At 35.5% G+C, this 18959-nt stretch overlaps 1 protein-coding gene across 1 annotated transcript in view; it reads right to left on the reverse strand.

Moving 5' to 3' along the window:
- Positions 1-18959, reverse strand: part of TMEM232 (transmembrane protein 232) — a 208954-nt gene that overhangs the window by 152015 nt on the left and 37980 nt on the right. Inside the window, exons 9-10 of the mRNA XM_029942687.1 lie at positions 16577-16743; positions 9562-9716 (exon numbers count right to left, since the gene is read on the reverse strand). Coding sequence (XP_029798547.1) covers positions 9562-9716; positions 16577-16743 — 322 coding nt within the window. The remainder of the gene's footprint in view (positions 1-9561; positions 9717-16576; positions 16744-18959) is intronic.

An 18959-nucleotide genomic window follows, 5' to 3' on the forward strand; every position in this document is an offset into this window, starting at 1 on the left:
CTAAGCGAAATAAGCCAGGCAGAGAAGGTAAGAAACCATATGTTTGCACTCATAGGTCTAACAGGAAAACAGGAGGAAACCTAATGGAGGACCAGGGTGGAGGGGAAGAGGGAAACAGAGTTGGGGAGAGAGAGGGATGCAAAACTTGAGAGACTATTGAATACTGAAAATGAACTGAGGGTTGAAGGGGAAGGGGGAGGGGGGAAAAAGAGGTGGTGGTGATGGAGGAGGGCACTTGTGGGGAAGAACACTGGGTGTTGTATGGAAATCAATTTGACAAAAAAATATTTAAAAAAAAATAAAATGTAATTTTGTCTTAAAAAAAAAAGAAAACCACACACAGAGAAGAACTGAATCCTGATAGACTCAACACATGCATGAACTTAGAGTCAGGCAAACTATAGATGGAATCTTATCTCTACCACTAATTAGGTATATGACATAAGGCAATTTGCACACTCCCCCTTAGTCTCAATCTCCTCATCTTTAAGTAAATATAGTAAAACCTACTTTTCAGAGACTATTGTGAAATTTAAATAAAATACTCTATGTAAAATGGCTAGGTTCAAAATGTTGACCTAAATTGAATTACATATAGACTATCCCTTCAAAGTCAAAGGACATGAGTTTGATAACTTTTCTCTGTAAAGTCTTAGAGTGACTGAGGGCCAGATGCCCTCTGAGGGGAACAACCAGTGAGCCATTCTCAGAGCACTCCTGTCCTCACTTCACAAAATTAAGCAAAGTGTAATCACAGAGTTTACAAAACATCTTAGTCCCTGAACATACCTCACAGTCCCAATATTCTGGTTCTTCTGCTCTCTTTTAAGTCTGGAGTATCATAACTAACCTAGGGAGCTCTCACTAAAATATGGATGAAAAAACACCCATCAGTGTCAGCCACCTACGGTGGAAAAATGCTTCAACACAAACACACTGTTTTCAATAAATGCTGCTGATTGCAACATTTTCTGTGAGCAAAAATGCCTTTGCCAAAAGTGTAATAGAAACACCAATACTTACAAATTGGGAGCTTGTTAAAAATCAAAACTGGAAATCAATGCACGTCGAAAGAATTCAAGGTTGATGAGGTTAGAAATTTTGCACTAGCTTATTTATGAACTCACAACAGTACACCAGGTCTCAATTATCAGTACACTGACTTGGCTTTACAATGCTGTGAAATTAAACATGTTAAAGTAATCTATAAAAATTATAGATTTCCCCCTAATTTTACAAATAAGGAAACTGAGACAGAGGTTTACTGGCTTGTCTAAAATAATAGTTACTTGATTCATTTTACTTTTCAATTTTTTTCACTTTTTTAACATTTTACTTATTTTTGAGAGAAAGAGAAACAGAGTTCAAGTCAGGGAGGGAGAGAGAGAGAGAGGGAGACACAGAAATCAGAAGCAGGCTCCTGTGCTGAGAGCTCAGAGTCTGACACGAAGCTCGAACTTGTGAACCACTGATCATGACCTGGGCCGAAGCTGGATACTTAACTGAGTGAGCCACCCAGATGCCCCAATTTTTTTTTCACTTTTAAAATTAATGTGAATCCCTGTACACAGGTAGATAGACCCGATCCTGGACTGGACTCCAGCCCAGAGTCCCTTCTACACTAATATAAATCAGCTAAAACATATTACATAAATACAGATAGGCAGACAGACAGACAGATGATAAACAAGTCAGCTAAAATTCAACAGGAGGCTTCATAAAAAGCTTCCTAGCTATTTACACACAACCTTATAAAAAGGTTAGGAACATCAGCATTCAAGACAGTTTTCCTAGATTCTCCTTACTCCTCTATATCAATCTCCTCAATGGACAAACTGCAATTTTAAAAGATGGAATTAAACTGTCTCCAAGTCATGGGGCACCTTGGAGGCTCAGTCAGTTCAGCGTCTGACTCTTGGTTTCAGCTCAGGTCATGATCTCACAGTTGGTGAGACTGAGACCCGCATCATGCTCTGTGTGGACAAGGAGGAGCCTGCCTGAATTCTCTCTCCCTCTCTCTGCCCATCCTTTGCTCACATGCTTTCTTTCTCTCTCTCTCAAAATAAACTTTCTAAAAAAATAAAATATCTCCAAGTCATGATCCTTACACAGAGTTATTTCAACCTTTCAACAGATACCCAAGAAAACACTGACAATGTCAAAGGTCCACACAACCATACAAAATGAAAGACAGAGAGTGAAGGACAAGTCACCAAGAGCAGCAACTTAACAGGGAATTTCCACAAACCATAAAGCTGATGGAGCTGGATTAGAAACAGCAATAAGGAGTGCGCACATGCCTCTTCATGAAACACAGCAGCCTTGGTTACTCTACAAAATTTAAAAGGAATAAAAGGAGGAATAAAAGATCTCTACTATCTACAGAATTTACCATAGATTCAGAAAAAGTAAAGCTAGTCCCTTACTTTGGAGTACTGTTTTGGGGGGTTTTGTTTTGTTTTGTTTTGTTTTGTTTTGTTTTGTTTTAAGGAGCCAGAGTATTATTTCTGTGCCTCATCTTCATTTCTCTATACTTACTCAGAGATGGCAATTTCTAGATGACAAAAAGGGTAGAAAACCATGCTGTGACAATGTGTATAAGAAGGAGGAGAGAATATGTGAGGGCTGGGATCAGGAGGGAAGCACACGATGCCAGGAACACTGCAGGGCATTTTCTCCTCAAAGGTAAAAGATCAAAGAGTAGGAGGCACACAGGAGGGTCCCTGACGATAGTGCAAATTGAATGTTGCAGCATTCAACATCTCTGTTATGTGTGCTGTGAACACAGACCTCGTCATTTAAAATAAGTTTTTAGAGATTTCTCCTAGATAATGAGGAAAGTAAAATAGAAAATGGAGAAGGGGATCCTACACAAAACTGATGAAAAATATATTCAAGCAAGGGCTGAAGAGAATATCAACCCAAATACCCAGGGAAGATCATATCTCTGAAAATGATTTCTTACAGGGACCAGAAGTTATTTTTACAAGACTCCCAAGTATCTTTGATTAAGCCAAGGAAGAAGAAAAGACAATGAAAAGCCTTGATACTGAGATGAAAGGTAACAGAGTAAGAAAGCAAGAGATTACAACGAGATTAAAATACAAAAATATACTTCAAATCCATGATGAGAAAGTTAACTGTAAAAGTTGGTTGGAAGGGAGAAAACTTGGAAAATTCTGACATAATTTAGAGGAAGGCAACTCCATTTAAAGCTGGCAAATTGAGACACAGTAGTATCTAATTCTCACTGAAGAAACATAAAATCAAGGGGCGGGAGGGAAATCTGCAGTACTACAAAATGGAAAAAAAATAAAGGAACTTTAGAGATTTTAAAGTTATGAAGAAAATGGAATCCAGATGAAGGAAAACCTTTCCAATGCCAAGAAACCAAAAATTAAATCTAAAATTCAGTGCAGCCATATATGGGTTTTCCACTATAACATAGTGTATAATCTAAGCACCGAGAGGCAGGAGCTGTGCATTGAGCATGTGAATGATGAATAATCAATGGAAGGCCTTCGGGACATGTAAACCTGTCACCACAGCATTTGTGCAAAGCTTCACGTAGCAGGGATTTCCTCTAAGTGAAGTGGAGGATTTGCTTTCACACTTCATAAGATGGCCAATGAAATAAGAGAGGATGCCTTTTATATCCTGGCTACCAAATCACAAAGATGTTCCTAGAAAGTTCTGGATTGAAAAGAAAAAAGAAGCAGACTGGCTTTGAGCATCTAATCATACCTATAAGTTAGGAAATGGCATAGCAACGTTTAGAGATTTAAAGTGAGAATTAGGGAAAAAAAACTGTGAGCAAAGTCTATTTCCAGACAAAATGTACATTCCACTTTTTAGGGGAAATAAATCGTGACAAATGTTATTTATCATTTATTTTTTAAATAGTATTTAGCAGCTTAAGAATGGGAAATTGTAGTGGTAAGTAGCTGATAGTGGGTGGGAAAAATAAAGTTTAATAAGTCAAAATAATATCATAAATATGACCTTAAAATGCAATATCAATATAAAACTCATTCTATAAGGAGGGACTAGAAACTTTTAAATCGTGATTTAGCCTTAAGGTTATCAGAAACTGCAGATTATATTAACAGTCTAGGAAGGTAGGGTTAATGTAAATAAATAAGTCTCGATCTTCATTGCACATGGAGAAGGGGGCAGTCAGGATTTCATTCTTGGTTTTGACCATTTATGAAGACTAATTTCAAGAATGGATTTCTCTTGCCATTGTCTGATTTTTGATACTACTCAGAAAAGATGGACATGTAGGTCTAGTCCTCAGCGTGTCTGCTAAGAGAGTCCTTTCTCCTGCTTACAGAGCTTCATTCTCAAGCTCCAGGGATGACAGTGGGGAAGAAGGAAGCGCTGGTGTGTTAGACAAGCCAGGAAGGCAGCGGCAGGTGGTCACTGATTGTCACCTCTCTCCAGTCCTATCAGGCACTTCATCTGTTAAGGTTTATTAGTGGGAAGTAATCCTGGTAGCAGGATCTTTCAGTCTTTGTTTTTACTCTTCTTGGTTTTTTTTTTTTTTCGAATCATGACAGGTTATAAGACACCAATGCAGCCCTGTGACCTAAAAACACAGTTCTTCTTATGTAATTTTAAGCCAGAGAGTGGTCTAATCATATTATGTTGTAGCCCTGCCAGCAGAGTATGACGGATTATTGAAGGGAAAACGTAAAGCAAAGAGACCAGTTAAAAAGCTACAGGAGTCATGAGACTACAAGGGCCTAAGCCAAGGTTGTGACAGAGCAGGTAGAGAAAGCAGGGAAACAGTCCTGAAATGCAGCAGTGAGGGCTTCTAATTTGGTTAACTGAGGAGAGGACATGTGTCACATATTGAGATCAAAATTCAGTGGGCAGGAGCCTCTCAAGGAAAACAAATAATTCCAATCTGAACTAGCAGGGCATGAAGTATTAAAGGAGAATTGAAATATAAAAAAGTGTTCTCATTACTTATTTAAATCTCTCAAAATCTGAGTTGGCTACTATCTCTATTTATCTGCTAACCAGACTCTGTTCATAAGGGTCAAGTGACTCAAAATTAGGTAGCAAGAAACAGGATTAAAACTCAGGTCTTCTGATATGAGGTTGAATGTTTTCTTACTGCACCATAACTTAGCAAAGCATAATAACATATTTACCTTTGATGTATACTAAATGGTTAAACCTAGCCCAGAGGATCAAAGGATAAATTAAAAAATCCAGGAAATAAATTTGAAGAGTGAGGACCTATACTGTCATCTCAGCAATGAAGAAGGCAGAGGACTACTGACAAAAATTGCTTTGAATGGTTTTGGTCAGACTGTCCCATGAGCACTATAATTACTGGGGTTCAGGAGATAGACAATGGGGATATCAGTGATCTGGACAGAAGGCCTTTCAGCCTATACAAAGCAGTTGATTTTGTCTGATTCATTTCAATGCAAATACAAATACTATACCTCTGGAAACGACTTGCCCTGTCCACATAATTTTAAATTGTCAAGCTTTTTTGGAATACATTCATGGAGCACATTAAATCAGCTATTTTGCTTTGGGAGATATAATTTTATATGTTATACTGCTCCACTGAAATGCCATACTGCATTTCTCAGCAGCCTTCATTGGCTAATAATTCAATTATAAACACAATTCATTATTTTCATGTTAGATTAGAAAGGCTTTTGCACTGGCTTGAGCTATCTTCTCAAAGCAAATGGGGCAGTTTATAAAAGGCCAAACTGCAGGGTGGAGCATTGAGAGTAGGAAGCATCATATAAAATTTAACCATATTAAATGGAAATCTGCCTTACAGCAAGCTGCTTATCTGCAGCTCAGGGCAGCTCAGCTTCCCAGATAAAGGCTGGGGCATGACAGCTAGGAGGGCTTCGTGTAGTCTCTTTTTCTCTACTTCTTTACCCTATTTTGTAATTTATTGTCTTTAGTGCATTTCCTCTGCTCAGTTTTTTCCCCTGTCCCCTAGTGAGCAGAGAGGTTGCTCTAATTCTGTGATGTCTTCCCTGAGTCCTTTCATGGATTCTGGGCCTGTTTTTTCCCAGGCTCAGCCGAAACCACTTGCTTCTATTTCTTTCCTTCTCTATTGTATGATCTTTATAAAGGGGGCTGTACGCAGCAAGGGGGGGACCTACAATGATCAATTATTTACTGATGGATAGCATCAGAATTGGGCAGATGAGAACCACTCACTTGTATGGGCAGAAGAAATTTTCGCCACTATTAACCAAATTTCTTCTGATTACTCAGTTGAATGGTCTCCCCTCTGCATTTTAAATCTCTGAATTTAAATCTCTGCTTCACCATTATGGGGACTTTACTGATACGTGCCGCAAACAAAATTGTTCAGGTTACTGCTCTCAATAGTCACTTGCGTTTCAAGTACTAACCCAAATTATCTTCCACCAAGTGTTAAAATTCCAAGGCTATCTGGTCAAGAAAATCCTGACAATGCCTAAATTTACTATCAAGGCTTGATGCCTCAATATTTCTATTTCATTCTAAATACATTGTTCACTTTCTTAAATTTTTACATGTACCCAATCTTAGGACTATGTAAGACAAATACTCAAGTTTCTCTAAAAATGGAAAGCATTTCTGGTTTGATTTTGATAATTAAATTTTATCAGGAATAATGGCTTCTTTATAGCAGTATAGGCTATTATATAAATAAGCATTTTGTAAAAAGAAAAATTAATTCTTTAATATTTGGAGAAAATTTGACTAACTTCTGTTAACTAACTTAAAAATTAATCTTTTAGGTGTGTCTTGGGTGGCTCAGTCATCTGAGCAACCAACTTTGGTTCAAGTCACAATCTCATGGTCAGTGAGTTCAAGCCCCAAGTTGAGCTCTGTGCTGACAGCTCAGAGCCTGGAGCCTGCTTCAGATTCTCTCTCTCCCTCTCTCTGCCCCTCCCCAATTTGTGTTCTGTCTCTCTTTTCTCTCAAAAATAAATAAACTTTAAAAAATTAAAAATTAATGTAAATAGGTTATTGTTTACTAGAGTCATCACTTTAAAATAAATTGAAACCCCTTTAAAAGAAACAGTAAATATAAGAAATAGATTCAAAATCATTTAGCAGTGTTTTTTCAAGCACTTCTTTTCATATTGACTTTAAGCAGTTACTAAGTTTCATTTTTTAAAATTTACTCCTCTGTTCATTCAGCATTGTCTAAATACTGCCATCCCTTCCTTCACTTAATCTACACAGTGCATTCCCAGAAAAAGAGAAGTCAGGATTTACTGACAAGATGCCTCAAAACTGTTATCTCCTTACTCGCGCTGCCAGAGTGTTAGTGGGATAAGGTACTGAAGCGCACTATACTGGGACCCTAAAAATGTCATTTCAGTCATTAGTAAGCCAAATAAACATGGGTTTGGTTTCACCACTTGTAAATTAAGAATAGTTTTGTATGATCTCCAATGCCCCTAAATCTGTAAAATACTAAGTATAAAAAAATAACTTCAAGGTGCATGGGTGACTCAGTCAGTTGGGCGTCTGACTCTTCATTTTGGCTTGGAATATGATCTTCAAGTCTGTGGGTTCAGCCCAGGTGGGACTCTGTGCTGCCAGTGCAGAGCCTGCTTAGGATTCTCCCACTCTACCACTCTCTGCCCTTCCCCCACAAAATAAATAAATAAACTTAAAAACATTTTTAAAAAATCTTAAAGACTATTAAATAACAGAATTCAAGCAAATAAATTTGAAGGTCTAATTGGCTTATTAAATGATTCATGAATCATGCAGCACCCTATCTAGCAAGTAGAGGGGAGCTCCAAGAAGTTAGAGTGTTTTTATAGAAGAGTCGTTAATAGCAAAAGAAGAAAATTGTTTCACGTGAGGGCTTTCCAGGGGAGAAAGCAAGGTGTCTTATCACACAGATTATCTCATTTTTTGGGGGGATGGAAAGGGCCCAAATGGCAGACTCATTGGTGCAGATTGAAAAATTCCTAGCTGACCTTTTTAAGACTACATTTCCAGGGGTAGCTGCACTTAGATTATGTGTTACGCACCAATTTGGGAACTCAGTCCAAGTGCAGAATTTGGGGCCTGTGGTATGTTTGTTTATTTGTTTGTTTAACAAGACAAATCATTAACAAATTCATGTTGAGAGTAGTTCAGTAAAACTGAAAATTGGTTAAGGAAACAATTCCCTGACTTTCAGAATTAGCTACTCTTGACCAGCCATTTTTATTATCTCAATATTTATTTAAAGTTGCTTATTTGGTAATTATTAGAATATGTTAAAATAAATTTGACAGTCATGAAATATTTATTTTTATATGTTAAAATGTAATTATCTTATTTTTTAAATGAAGTTAGTCATTCAAGAGTAGTTCTAGACCCTTTTGAAAACTAAAGTGTATATTTGAATCCCTTAACCACTTACTTCCTATCGTAAGAGTGTTCTGAAAAAAATCACCATAACCTACTTAGTACCAGTGAGAAATCTCTAATTTTTGTTGTATTTATCAGCTCTATATTAATATATACTTATTGAAATTATATTCTATTTACATTGTAATTTTCCTATTTAAAGATATTATCCTTAGGTTTAAAGGATAAAAGTCTCACAATCCTTGATAACTGCAATTTTGAGTAGATTTCTCCTGTCACAGGACAAAACAGAATAAATTAATGATGAAATGTCTTCTGACCTAGGCTATTTCTAGTAAATTAAGCAAAATCTAAGCCATCTTCCAGATATCTTTACTTAATCTAGAATCCCAAAAACTTCCAAATGAAACTAGGAAATAAGGAATCCTCCAGATTCCTATAATTTACATATACAAAGACCTTCTGTGTAGAGCTGGCAGCCAGAGACTTAAAAACAGGAACTAATTTTAAGAAAAATATATAATGAATTAATTTGCAACTTGTTATGGCATGACATTATTATTATTATTATTATTATTATTATTATTACTACGATTAGCATTAGAAGAGGAATTCAAAACTTTGTCCTCAAATATTGAAAAGAGAAATCTCCACTGATCCCTTTCCTCAGAAATACTCCTTAAAAATTCTTCTTCCCTCCATTGAACCCGTGTCCTCTTTGGTAGTAATATATATAAGACTTGTTCTTCCTTCTCAAATGAATATATGTACAGGAGGAAACTAACACTTATCAGTCAAGATTGATTTTTGTTATATTTTACAAGTAAGGCATAAAGAAAGAGAATTTTAGTATATTTCCTCCAAGGATAATAAACTGTACCTCTCTGTTGTTGTTTAACAACTCAAATAATAAAGGATGTTTTAAATGTGGAGATGCACTCCTTATCAGTAACAAATTTCATTTGATAAAGATAAATTATGCAATACATGTATGCAAACTAGCAAAAAAAAAATGAGAGATAAAAACAATTTATTGATGAAATGAACTAATACAAAATATATAAATTGCCCTAGCATTTTGGAATAGAGATCATAAATATTTTTCATAGTCAACTAAGGTGTGATTAACATTTAAGTACAAAGGCTATTTAACATTTAAACACAAAGGTTTCTCCATGAATTACTTTGGATTTATAGAATCCCTCTTACCAGCATTTCTTTTGAAGCTGCATTTTATGAAAGATGAGATGTTCAAGCACCTTATTCAACTGAGGACTATTCTTCTGAACACATGACCAGGCAGCCACACAGTGCCAGAGCAGGTGGTTAACTTCAAGTCCTTCCTGATTAATTCGCAAATGTTCCTAGAATTAAAATATAAAAATATATCTGGAAAAGAGTTATTTGACTTGAATAAATATGAAAATATACAAATAAAATGCATTATTTTCTTCAACTTCATTTTACACCAACAGAGCAATTTACTGTTTTACTGTATTTACTGTATTTATTGTAAGTAAATACAGTATTGAGAAGGAAAAATAATTTTCCCTCTACTCTTCCAGATCATTGGATGAGACCTCCCCACCTACTGTAATAAAAAGATAACATGAGAAAAACAAACATAAGTTTAATCACATGTATACATCCTGTACACGTGGAAGAGACCCAGGAACACTCTTCAAAATGGCCCAGGCCACCACTTCTAGTAACATCTCTAGCTAAAGACATAAAGGGGGGAGGAGCAGCTATGGAAGGTTAACTGCAAACAAGGGTAAGGTTGATATGTAGATTTGTCATTGTCTCTTCACTGTTAAGAGTTTTCTAGATATCTAGAGTCATCCTTCTCTTCCTGATGCAGAGAGGGAGACACCTTACAAGTGGAGATTTCTCTTAAAATGTAAATATCTCTTACAAAAAGAATAACTTTTACTCAGTTTTCACAGCTTCTCCTGTGAAAATAACCAGCCTAAAATTATCCTTATATATCCTTATATCCTTATAAATCAATGATTTATTGATTTTCACATGGGTCCCTTGTGTTCAGTGACATAAGTTCTACACTACTACAGAAATCCTGTAACCTCTAAGGCACAATTATTAGACAAAACTGTGCTTCTTAACCCTATATGATTTAGTTCTCCTTGACACCCAAGGAGGAGGGGACAAGGGAAAATTTGAACAAATGTTCAAACAGCAAATCAGGTTTTAAAATGTAGATTTCCACTAAGGGCCAAATATATATGCCTATCTAGACATGGTCAATGTCTGCTAAGTAACTATTATAAAAGCCTACAAATTCAGAAAAAAAAGGGCTGCTAACTATTTTTTTTTCTTGAGGTGCTTCCTAACAGTTTAATAGATTTAATTGGTCTATTAAAGTAACTGGTACAAAGAAACCTGATTTTACAGTTAGTGATAAAATAGTACTTTCAGTGAAGTTTTGCCAACAATACAGATTCTAATACACATCTTGTGATGTATACATAACAGGTGATATTTCATTCTTTAATGTATGCCCACAAGAAACACTTAAAAAGATTCAAAAGGGCTTTATAATTCTCATTTATTATACAAACAACAAATCTACAATTTAAAGATAATTTTCAAGTTAAGTACTCTAAAGTTGAAAGGCCAGAAGTTCATACACAAATTTTAAACTAAGATATTTTAAGTTTATAGTAAACTGTTTCGTTAAGTCCCACAGAGGTGTATTGATCTACTTTTATGTTGGGAACTTGGATGCTGGAGATAAAAGTCATGAAGAAGATAAAACTTCTACATAAGGCTACTGGCTGTGGTGAACAATCATTCAGAAGAGCAAATGAAAATAAGCCAATGTTCAGAATATTAGAATACTCCATAGAAAAACTTTATTTTAAAATGTAAGACATAAGACTGAGACATACTGAATTCAGTAAATACACACAGTTTATCCAAATCACTCAATTTTCTGCCTTGCAGTACAGCCTACCCAAAAAATGAAAATCTTGTAAGTGCAATTCCTTTCTCAAACTGCTCTGTCTCAACCCAGATGCCTGACAGACATCCTGTTGCAAACTTATTTTGAATAAATATGTAAGTAACTATGCTTTGAACTTGTCAATGGCTTGACTAATTTAAAATAATCAATACTTTCTGTTTTTAAATCATGTATATTGCATGCATCCATAGACTCAGTTAAGTCAAAAATTACTGTTAACAAACTTATGCACTTCAGAATTTAGACAATGAACAAGATTTATGTTTTATTTTCAGTTTTATATGACACCACTTTCACTCATCCTTGAGAAAGAAAAAGCAGCCTCTGATGTCCAGAGCTGATTTGACAGCACCAATATTATTACAATCTGGATTGACACTCATAGCCTGGTCATTTTGTTCTCCTGTTAAATATAAACTCACAGAATATCAACCTCAGACAATATTATTCTGAGACTAAAATAAAGAACAAACAAAACCACTCAATAATTTTTTTCTAATCACAGACAAAAATCACTGTGCCACCTACAAAATATCCACACACAGATTTGCCCCTAGTTTCTGACAGTATCAAATCTGCTTCTTTAAACCCTCCTCCAAATCACCCAAAGTCCAAAGTCTATAATAGATCCATTGTAACACCTTCTTATTGGTATATCTCCTGATTCCTTGGATATGTGTGCTCTCTCTACAAGAAGTAAGGAACCCACTTCGCTTAGCTGCAGGTGTCCCTGGTGGCCTTTGACTGAAGGGCACATCATCAAGAGCAAGTAAACCTACCACACCCATGAATTTTCCAGATTAGTGAGGCTTATCACTTATCCTCATGCATTTTATAAAGTTCAAGCATTTGCATGGAAATCTTGCTAAAGTTTCTTCCTTGCTCTTTTTCAAAAGAAGAAATCTATTTTTCAAACTTGAATGAATTAATATAATATAATATAATGATGATGAAGTGATTTAACACAATCACCATGTACATTATCAATATGGTAGAAGGAGAGGGAGAAATGCTTTTGAAGGTATTAGGGAGTGTAGAGTTCTCTGCCTTTACACTAAATCAGTCCTATTCAAGGCGTGGCTGGCAGGTAAGTGCCAACTGCAAACTGTTAACTACAGAACAGAAATAAAGAATACATATTTAGAAACATTTATAACAATTTGAGTTAATTTTAAATATTTTCAGTCTAATAAAAATTAATGTTCCTCTTTATATATCTTTTTTTGTTTTATTTTCAGTAATTCATTATTATTGTAGTTTACAAAATTATCAGTCTGTGATAGTTTGGAACATTTTTTTAAGTTGAGAGGGCTCTTTTTCTAACACATTGTTTGAGAAACACTGAGAAGTGCATTAAATGACTCTCAGAGAACTTTTTCTTTTCACCCTCTTCCCTACCTCCCTCCTTCCTCTCTTCCTTCTTTCCTTTTTTTCTTGGCTTTTCGGCCCCATCCTATAGTTCTTTTCTCTCTCCACAGTCCAAAGCTGGGCAGCTGTTTTGCTGTCCAGCTTTGGACCATGTTGATTTGCACATAGGACCCTGCACACAGAGGTCCAGCAGAGATTAAAGAAGGAGATGGGCCGCTCTCTCAAGGCTGAATCCTTAAAAATGGTTCCAGCTGTGGAAACAGTGAGCAGAACATAGACTTCAAGGACAGGGAAGGAGGTGAGGAGACTCAGATTGCCCAGGGTCAGCTTGTGAGTCAACCAATGGCCACATCCTCTTGATTCTGTCCTCCAACAAGCTATTGGTTGCAGCTGTACAATACCTATTTTGAAAAAGCACACCCGCGAAAGTGCTGTTAATCTAGCATTGGCTGAAATTTCAGATGACCACATCAGCTTAAATTTTATGCAAATTCGAGTACATTAGCTCTAAATGTCTGACCAGGCTCTCTTTTATCACAGAAATGAGCTTTGAAGGATAGTCTGTATTGTGGCTGGTCAGAGACAGCTTTTTGAGTTTCATCCCTGCTTTCAGTCATTTGGTGGATGGTTGACATTGCCAGGAAAGGACTTCTCAACACAAATGTTCTACTTCGATATTAGGACACAAATCATAAGATAATGCTCCTAATTTTAAAGAATCTGTGTCTCAATCATCTAACCCATTTCCTAGTAATCATGCACAATTACAATAGAGCACAAGACGTCCAAATTTGATCATGTTGGCTTACCAAGTACATTAAAGGATGAGATTTCTAGTCACATGTGAATGTAAATGCTATGTGTTTCCTAGTTCTCAGAAAGCCATTTGTACTTTAGGACAGCTACAACTATTTAGTAAAGGGTCTACTGCATTTTAGTTGAGTTTTAATCTACCATGTCCAGAAAACTATGTTGTTATTATCATGTGACAATTGTACTCAGCAAATTCAGCTCTGTTAGTGAGTAAAAGACATAGAATTCAATCCTGTGTTCTGGCTCTGCAAGCCATAGAGCTAATTAAAGTGCACCATTTGTCAAAGTCAATGGGAACCTTGTGTCTGAATCAGCTTACAAGGACATTAAAAGGAGAAATGGGAGGAGAAATTTCCTATTCTTATATAGTGTATATAATACACTTATATACTCTTCTATAGTATATACAATGTGTATATCCTATGAAATTCTTTATTTTCTCAGCAGTTTTATAGTAGAACTTGGAAAACAAATTAAATATGCTTTTATTCCAATGCTTATAAATATATTAAAAACAAAATATTTTGCAGTGACCAAAATATGCTGGTATGGATCTTTTAGCATTATTGGAAGATGAGGACTGTCTACTATGGTGTGCCAGTAACAAAGAAGGGAGAGGGTCAAATACAGATGTATTGTTCATATTCCCATTTTTCTCTCCATTTCCCTTGTCCTCTCACAGTACGTGAGAAAGATGGGTATTGAATGGCTAAGTACTGAACTGAACTGGAAGGGCTGACTCAGACAAAGCTATACTGAAGACATCGGGCTGAAACTGGGGAACGATGTTCAAACATGCAGCCAAGCACTGAGTCAGTTAGCTGAACCAGAAGTTGTAGCAGCACTGTGGCCACACTACCTTTTATATTCTTTATATGGTGTGGCACTGGGAGGGGGAAAAGGAGGGAATAAATCTGACAGGCTAAAAGCTGTCCTAAGGCCCTCGCGGAATCACAGTTATCAAGCTGAAAGAGAACAGAGAAAAGATGGAAACAAAGCTCTTTGTTCTTTGTCGGAAAAAGGAACAAAGACTTAGTGACTCTCAGCAGTTACATTCTTTTAATGTGTTGACACCTTGCTCCTTGCAGTTCTGGAGAAGCTGTACCGCAGTGAGCTTCCACTTTCTTGGGGCATTTGTGCACCAAGAGTGGCAATAACAGGTTCTTAAAAAGAAGCAGAATCAACAATGAAGGTTGCCTGCTTCCTAACCGGAACACTCATATTATCAAGATTTCACAATATCTTGGTTTTTTATTTAAGCAAAAACACTTAAATCACTACATTAAGCACAATTAACCACATTGTAAAACAATTATTTAGTCAGCATAATCATGCCCTTAGATGAAAATTATTATATGTAGCTGCCTAATTTAAAGTGAATTCCTAAATATAATGTTTAATACTCATTGTTTACATTTTCATGGCACTTACTAATTTACAAGTCACATGCCTTTTTGCAATCTTTACAACTCCATAGATTAGTTAGTGGTGGTGGTTATGGTGATGATGGTGATGATGTCTTGTTTGAAGATAAGCAATTGGGGGTTTAGAGAACCCAATGGACCTCCTCTGGATCAGTCAGTTGCTAGCTGGTTTTAACTCTTCATGGTCAATGTCCTTACTGTTGTTAAATATCTTAGGTTATATATTTTTTGTTAAAACATTTTTAAACTTAAATATAAGATCCCTTTTGTGGATGATGTAATTGATGTTCATTAGTAATTATAACCAAAACGTTCAAATTACTTAGCATATGTCACTCTATGTCAATGATTCAGCAACATTAAAGCCTACAATGATGACATATAGATGTAGTTAAATGTGTTTCCTTCAATACTTATATTTTACTTGGTTTTAGAAAGGGCCCAAGGGAGGAGCACCTGGGTGGCTCAGTCAGTTAAGTGTCCGGCATTAGATTTCAGCTCAGGTCATGATCTCACGATTCCTGAGATCAAGTCCCACATCAGGCTCTGTGCTGACAGTGCAAAGCCTGCTAGGGAGTCTCTTCTGCCTCTCTCTCTGTCCCTCCTCTGCATGAGCATGTACCTGCACATGGACACACACACACTCTCTCTCTCTAAATAAATAAACTTTACTCTCTTAAAAAAACAAAAAAACAAAAACAAAAAAACTATAGAAAGGGCCCAAGGGAATCATGGGAAACTTGTAAGGCAACTCATAATATAACTATTTGAAAAAATAATCTTTCTTAAATGTTTTTTAGTGATTTCAACTTCTCTTCTGTTAAACGTATTTTTTCCTTTTTAAGAAATTATTAGTAAGACCAATTTTCTGCTTGTAAACTGTGAAATAAGAAGTCTATTTAACAAAAAATAAAGTAATGAAAGAATCAAGGTTTCAAAGTGTTCACTGCTTTCTTTTGGAGTATATGTAAGAAAAGGAGATACATAATGAGCCCCGGAGATTGAAGTTTGTCTTGTGAGGTACATCAGCCTATAACATATATGAACCAATTATATGGTTCACTCTAGTTCTGTTGGCATAATACATTGTTTATTACAGTTTTCTCTAATGTTGATCACTAATGCCCAAGTTAGAAATTAAAAGAAAAATTTTCATATACTAGGAATTATTTTATTTCCTCAATTTTGAACCATTTAAAAACAACGCAGTTGATTTTAAAAGCATTTTAAATGTCATTACATATGAATTATGGAAGCATAAAATACTATAATTGCTCTCATTAATGGCCTGTACTTTATGTACTTTCCTTTTAATATAAATGTAATATCTTAAAATTCTCATTTATAAGTTAATCTAAATTGCATTGCAATTTCCAATTAAATTGCTGAGATGGAATCTATAAGGGAAAAGGTATTAAGACCCTACTCTATTTAAAGTCGTCGTGGTGCATATTGATGCCTACTAATCCTATTAGCTACTGTCCGGAAAATGTGCATATGGTTTAGTGTTTTTGCTGTTCATTCCCCTCTCTGGCCCCGCCCCCAGCTAAACTCACCTTCCGCAACGCTACTGTATGGCAAGCGCAATTATTTAGTCATATGCTCTTGGATTCGTTATACACTAAGATATACTCACCATATCCGAATCTATGTTCTTACTGGTTTCCTTTTTTTCTACAGGGCTAAAATTTGATCCAGAAGGGAGTTCTCTTTTACATATTATTTCCATGGTTTTCTGAATGAATTGAGTATTTGACAAGATGTTTGGATAGTTGCAATATGACCCTCCAGAGAAAGAAAGTGCTATTGTAAGAAAAATAATATGTGATAAATGTCATTAATATCTTGCATTATGTTTCTTTTTTTTCTTACAAAAGTATAATTAAATTTAGTACATACATGCGGAAACTATTTATTTCCGATCTCTTCAAGATTTCTAATGTTATGTATGACCCCTGGTGGTAGAATACAAAACTACAAGGCAAGTAACTAATACACAGGAGCTCATAATTCAGAACAGCAATTGTATAATGTACAACAATGCTTGGAAATTTCCAGGTGAAAATAAATCAAACTATAACAGATACTCCATTCATAATGGACACTTTGTAATCCTACAAACAAACCAAATCATTGCTTTTAACTCTACATTCTCCAGTTTTATTCCTCTTCAAGATGTTATTGTTGTTAATTTTTAAAAAATATATTTTAAATATGGCAACAATTATTATAATTTAAAACAACACTATGTTGGTATTTAACAGAACCATCTTTATGCTGTTCTTTTTATAAACTCCTTAACAACTTTTGAGTTTCAATCTACTGACAATGGAAAAATTAGTAATAACTACTCTTCTACTGAATGGCTACATAAATGGGAAGTAGCTGCTAATGGCCCCAGGTAGAAATCATTCTGTTGTTGAAGACAGAGATGTAGCATATGTAAGCCTCTACTTAACAGCATTTGATAGGAGGGCAAAATCTGGGGCTTTTATCCTTATATGAAACAAAGATGTTGGTTTTCTCAGGATATATCTACAAGAACAAGCTTTTGTGAGAACTTTAGGTTTTATTCAAATAATTTTTTTAAATTTATTACCACCATAATCTGATTACTTGTCGAGTCACTATGCTGAACACAGTGAGGAATTGAAAGAGGATTTATAATGTATGAAGAAACCAAAACAAGTTATACTAGAGACAGGAATTCTTACTCTGTTAGTCTACAGCCTTGCCTTGGTTTTATACCCAGTCAGAATTGGCAGGAGTGGTGCATGTTGGACACTCTCCAAACACGTGCACCATTACCTTCTATTCCCTCCTCCTTGACTTTTTCTACAAAGATCCCCTTCTTGTATCCTGAGTCTCTTACTCTCTTACTCTACAACATACTAATCTTTTCCTATTTTGACCTTGTTTTTTAAATTCAATCCACTTAAACTAAAAAGTTTATTTAAAAATTTTTTTAAGTTTTTTGAAAAGATAAATTGACGAGACTCACCAAGAAAAAAAAAGAGGAGGACTCAAAGAAGTAAAATCAGAACTAAAAGGAAATGCAAATACAAATGATTCTAAGAGACTACTATGAGTAAAGATATAATAGAAAATATGAACAAACTATTATTGTTAAGGAGATTGAATCAGCAATCAAAAACCTCCCAATAAAGACCAGACAGCTTCACTGATACATTCTACCAAATGTTTGAAAAGAATGCCAATCCTTCTCAAACTCTTCCTAAATATATAGAAGAGAAAGGAACTCTTCTAAACTCATTTTACAAGGCCAACATTACCCTACCAAAATCAGACAAGGATGCCACAAGAAAAGAAAATTACAGGCCAATATCCATGATGAACATATAACCAAAAATCCTCAACAAAATATTAGCAAATCAAATGCATCAATACATTAAAAGGATCACACACCATGACTGAGTAGGATTTATTCCAGAGATAACAAAGATGGTTCAACATCCCCAAATCAGTCAATGTGATACACCACGTTAACAAAATGAAGGCCAAATATCATATGATCATCTCAATAAATGCAGAAAAAGCATTGGACAAAATTCAACATCCATTTATGATTTTAAAAACTCTCAGCAAAGCAGGTGTAGAGGGACTGTAACTCAACATAATAAAGGCCACATATGACAAGACCACAGTTAATATCATATTCATAAAAGGCATCCAAATTGGAAAGGAAGAAGTGAAACTGTCTTTTGACTTTGCTTTTTCATTTAAACAATTCACATATTTATCTTTCTTTTATAGATATGCTTTTTTTAATAGTTTACTATCTCTGTCTCATGCTTAAGCTTTCCCTTCACTATTTACCTCCAATCTGAATTTTGCTTCCACCTCTCCACTGGGAATGCTCCCAAGATCAACAGTGACTTTATGCTTATAGAAAGCCATCAACTTTCAGACCTACCATTTAATACTTCAATAACTCTTGATAATGTTGACCTTGAACCTCCCCTTTTTGGATTTCTATGTCATCATTCCCTCTTATTTCC

Source organism: Suricata suricatta, chromosome 6 (genome assembly GCF_006229205.1).
Source record: "Suricata suricatta isolate VVHF042 chromosome 6, meerkat_22Aug2017_6uvM2_HiC, whole genome shotgun sequence".
In the NCBI taxonomy this organism is placed as follows: domain Eukaryota; kingdom Metazoa; phylum Chordata; class Mammalia; order Carnivora; family Herpestidae; genus Suricata; species Suricata suricatta.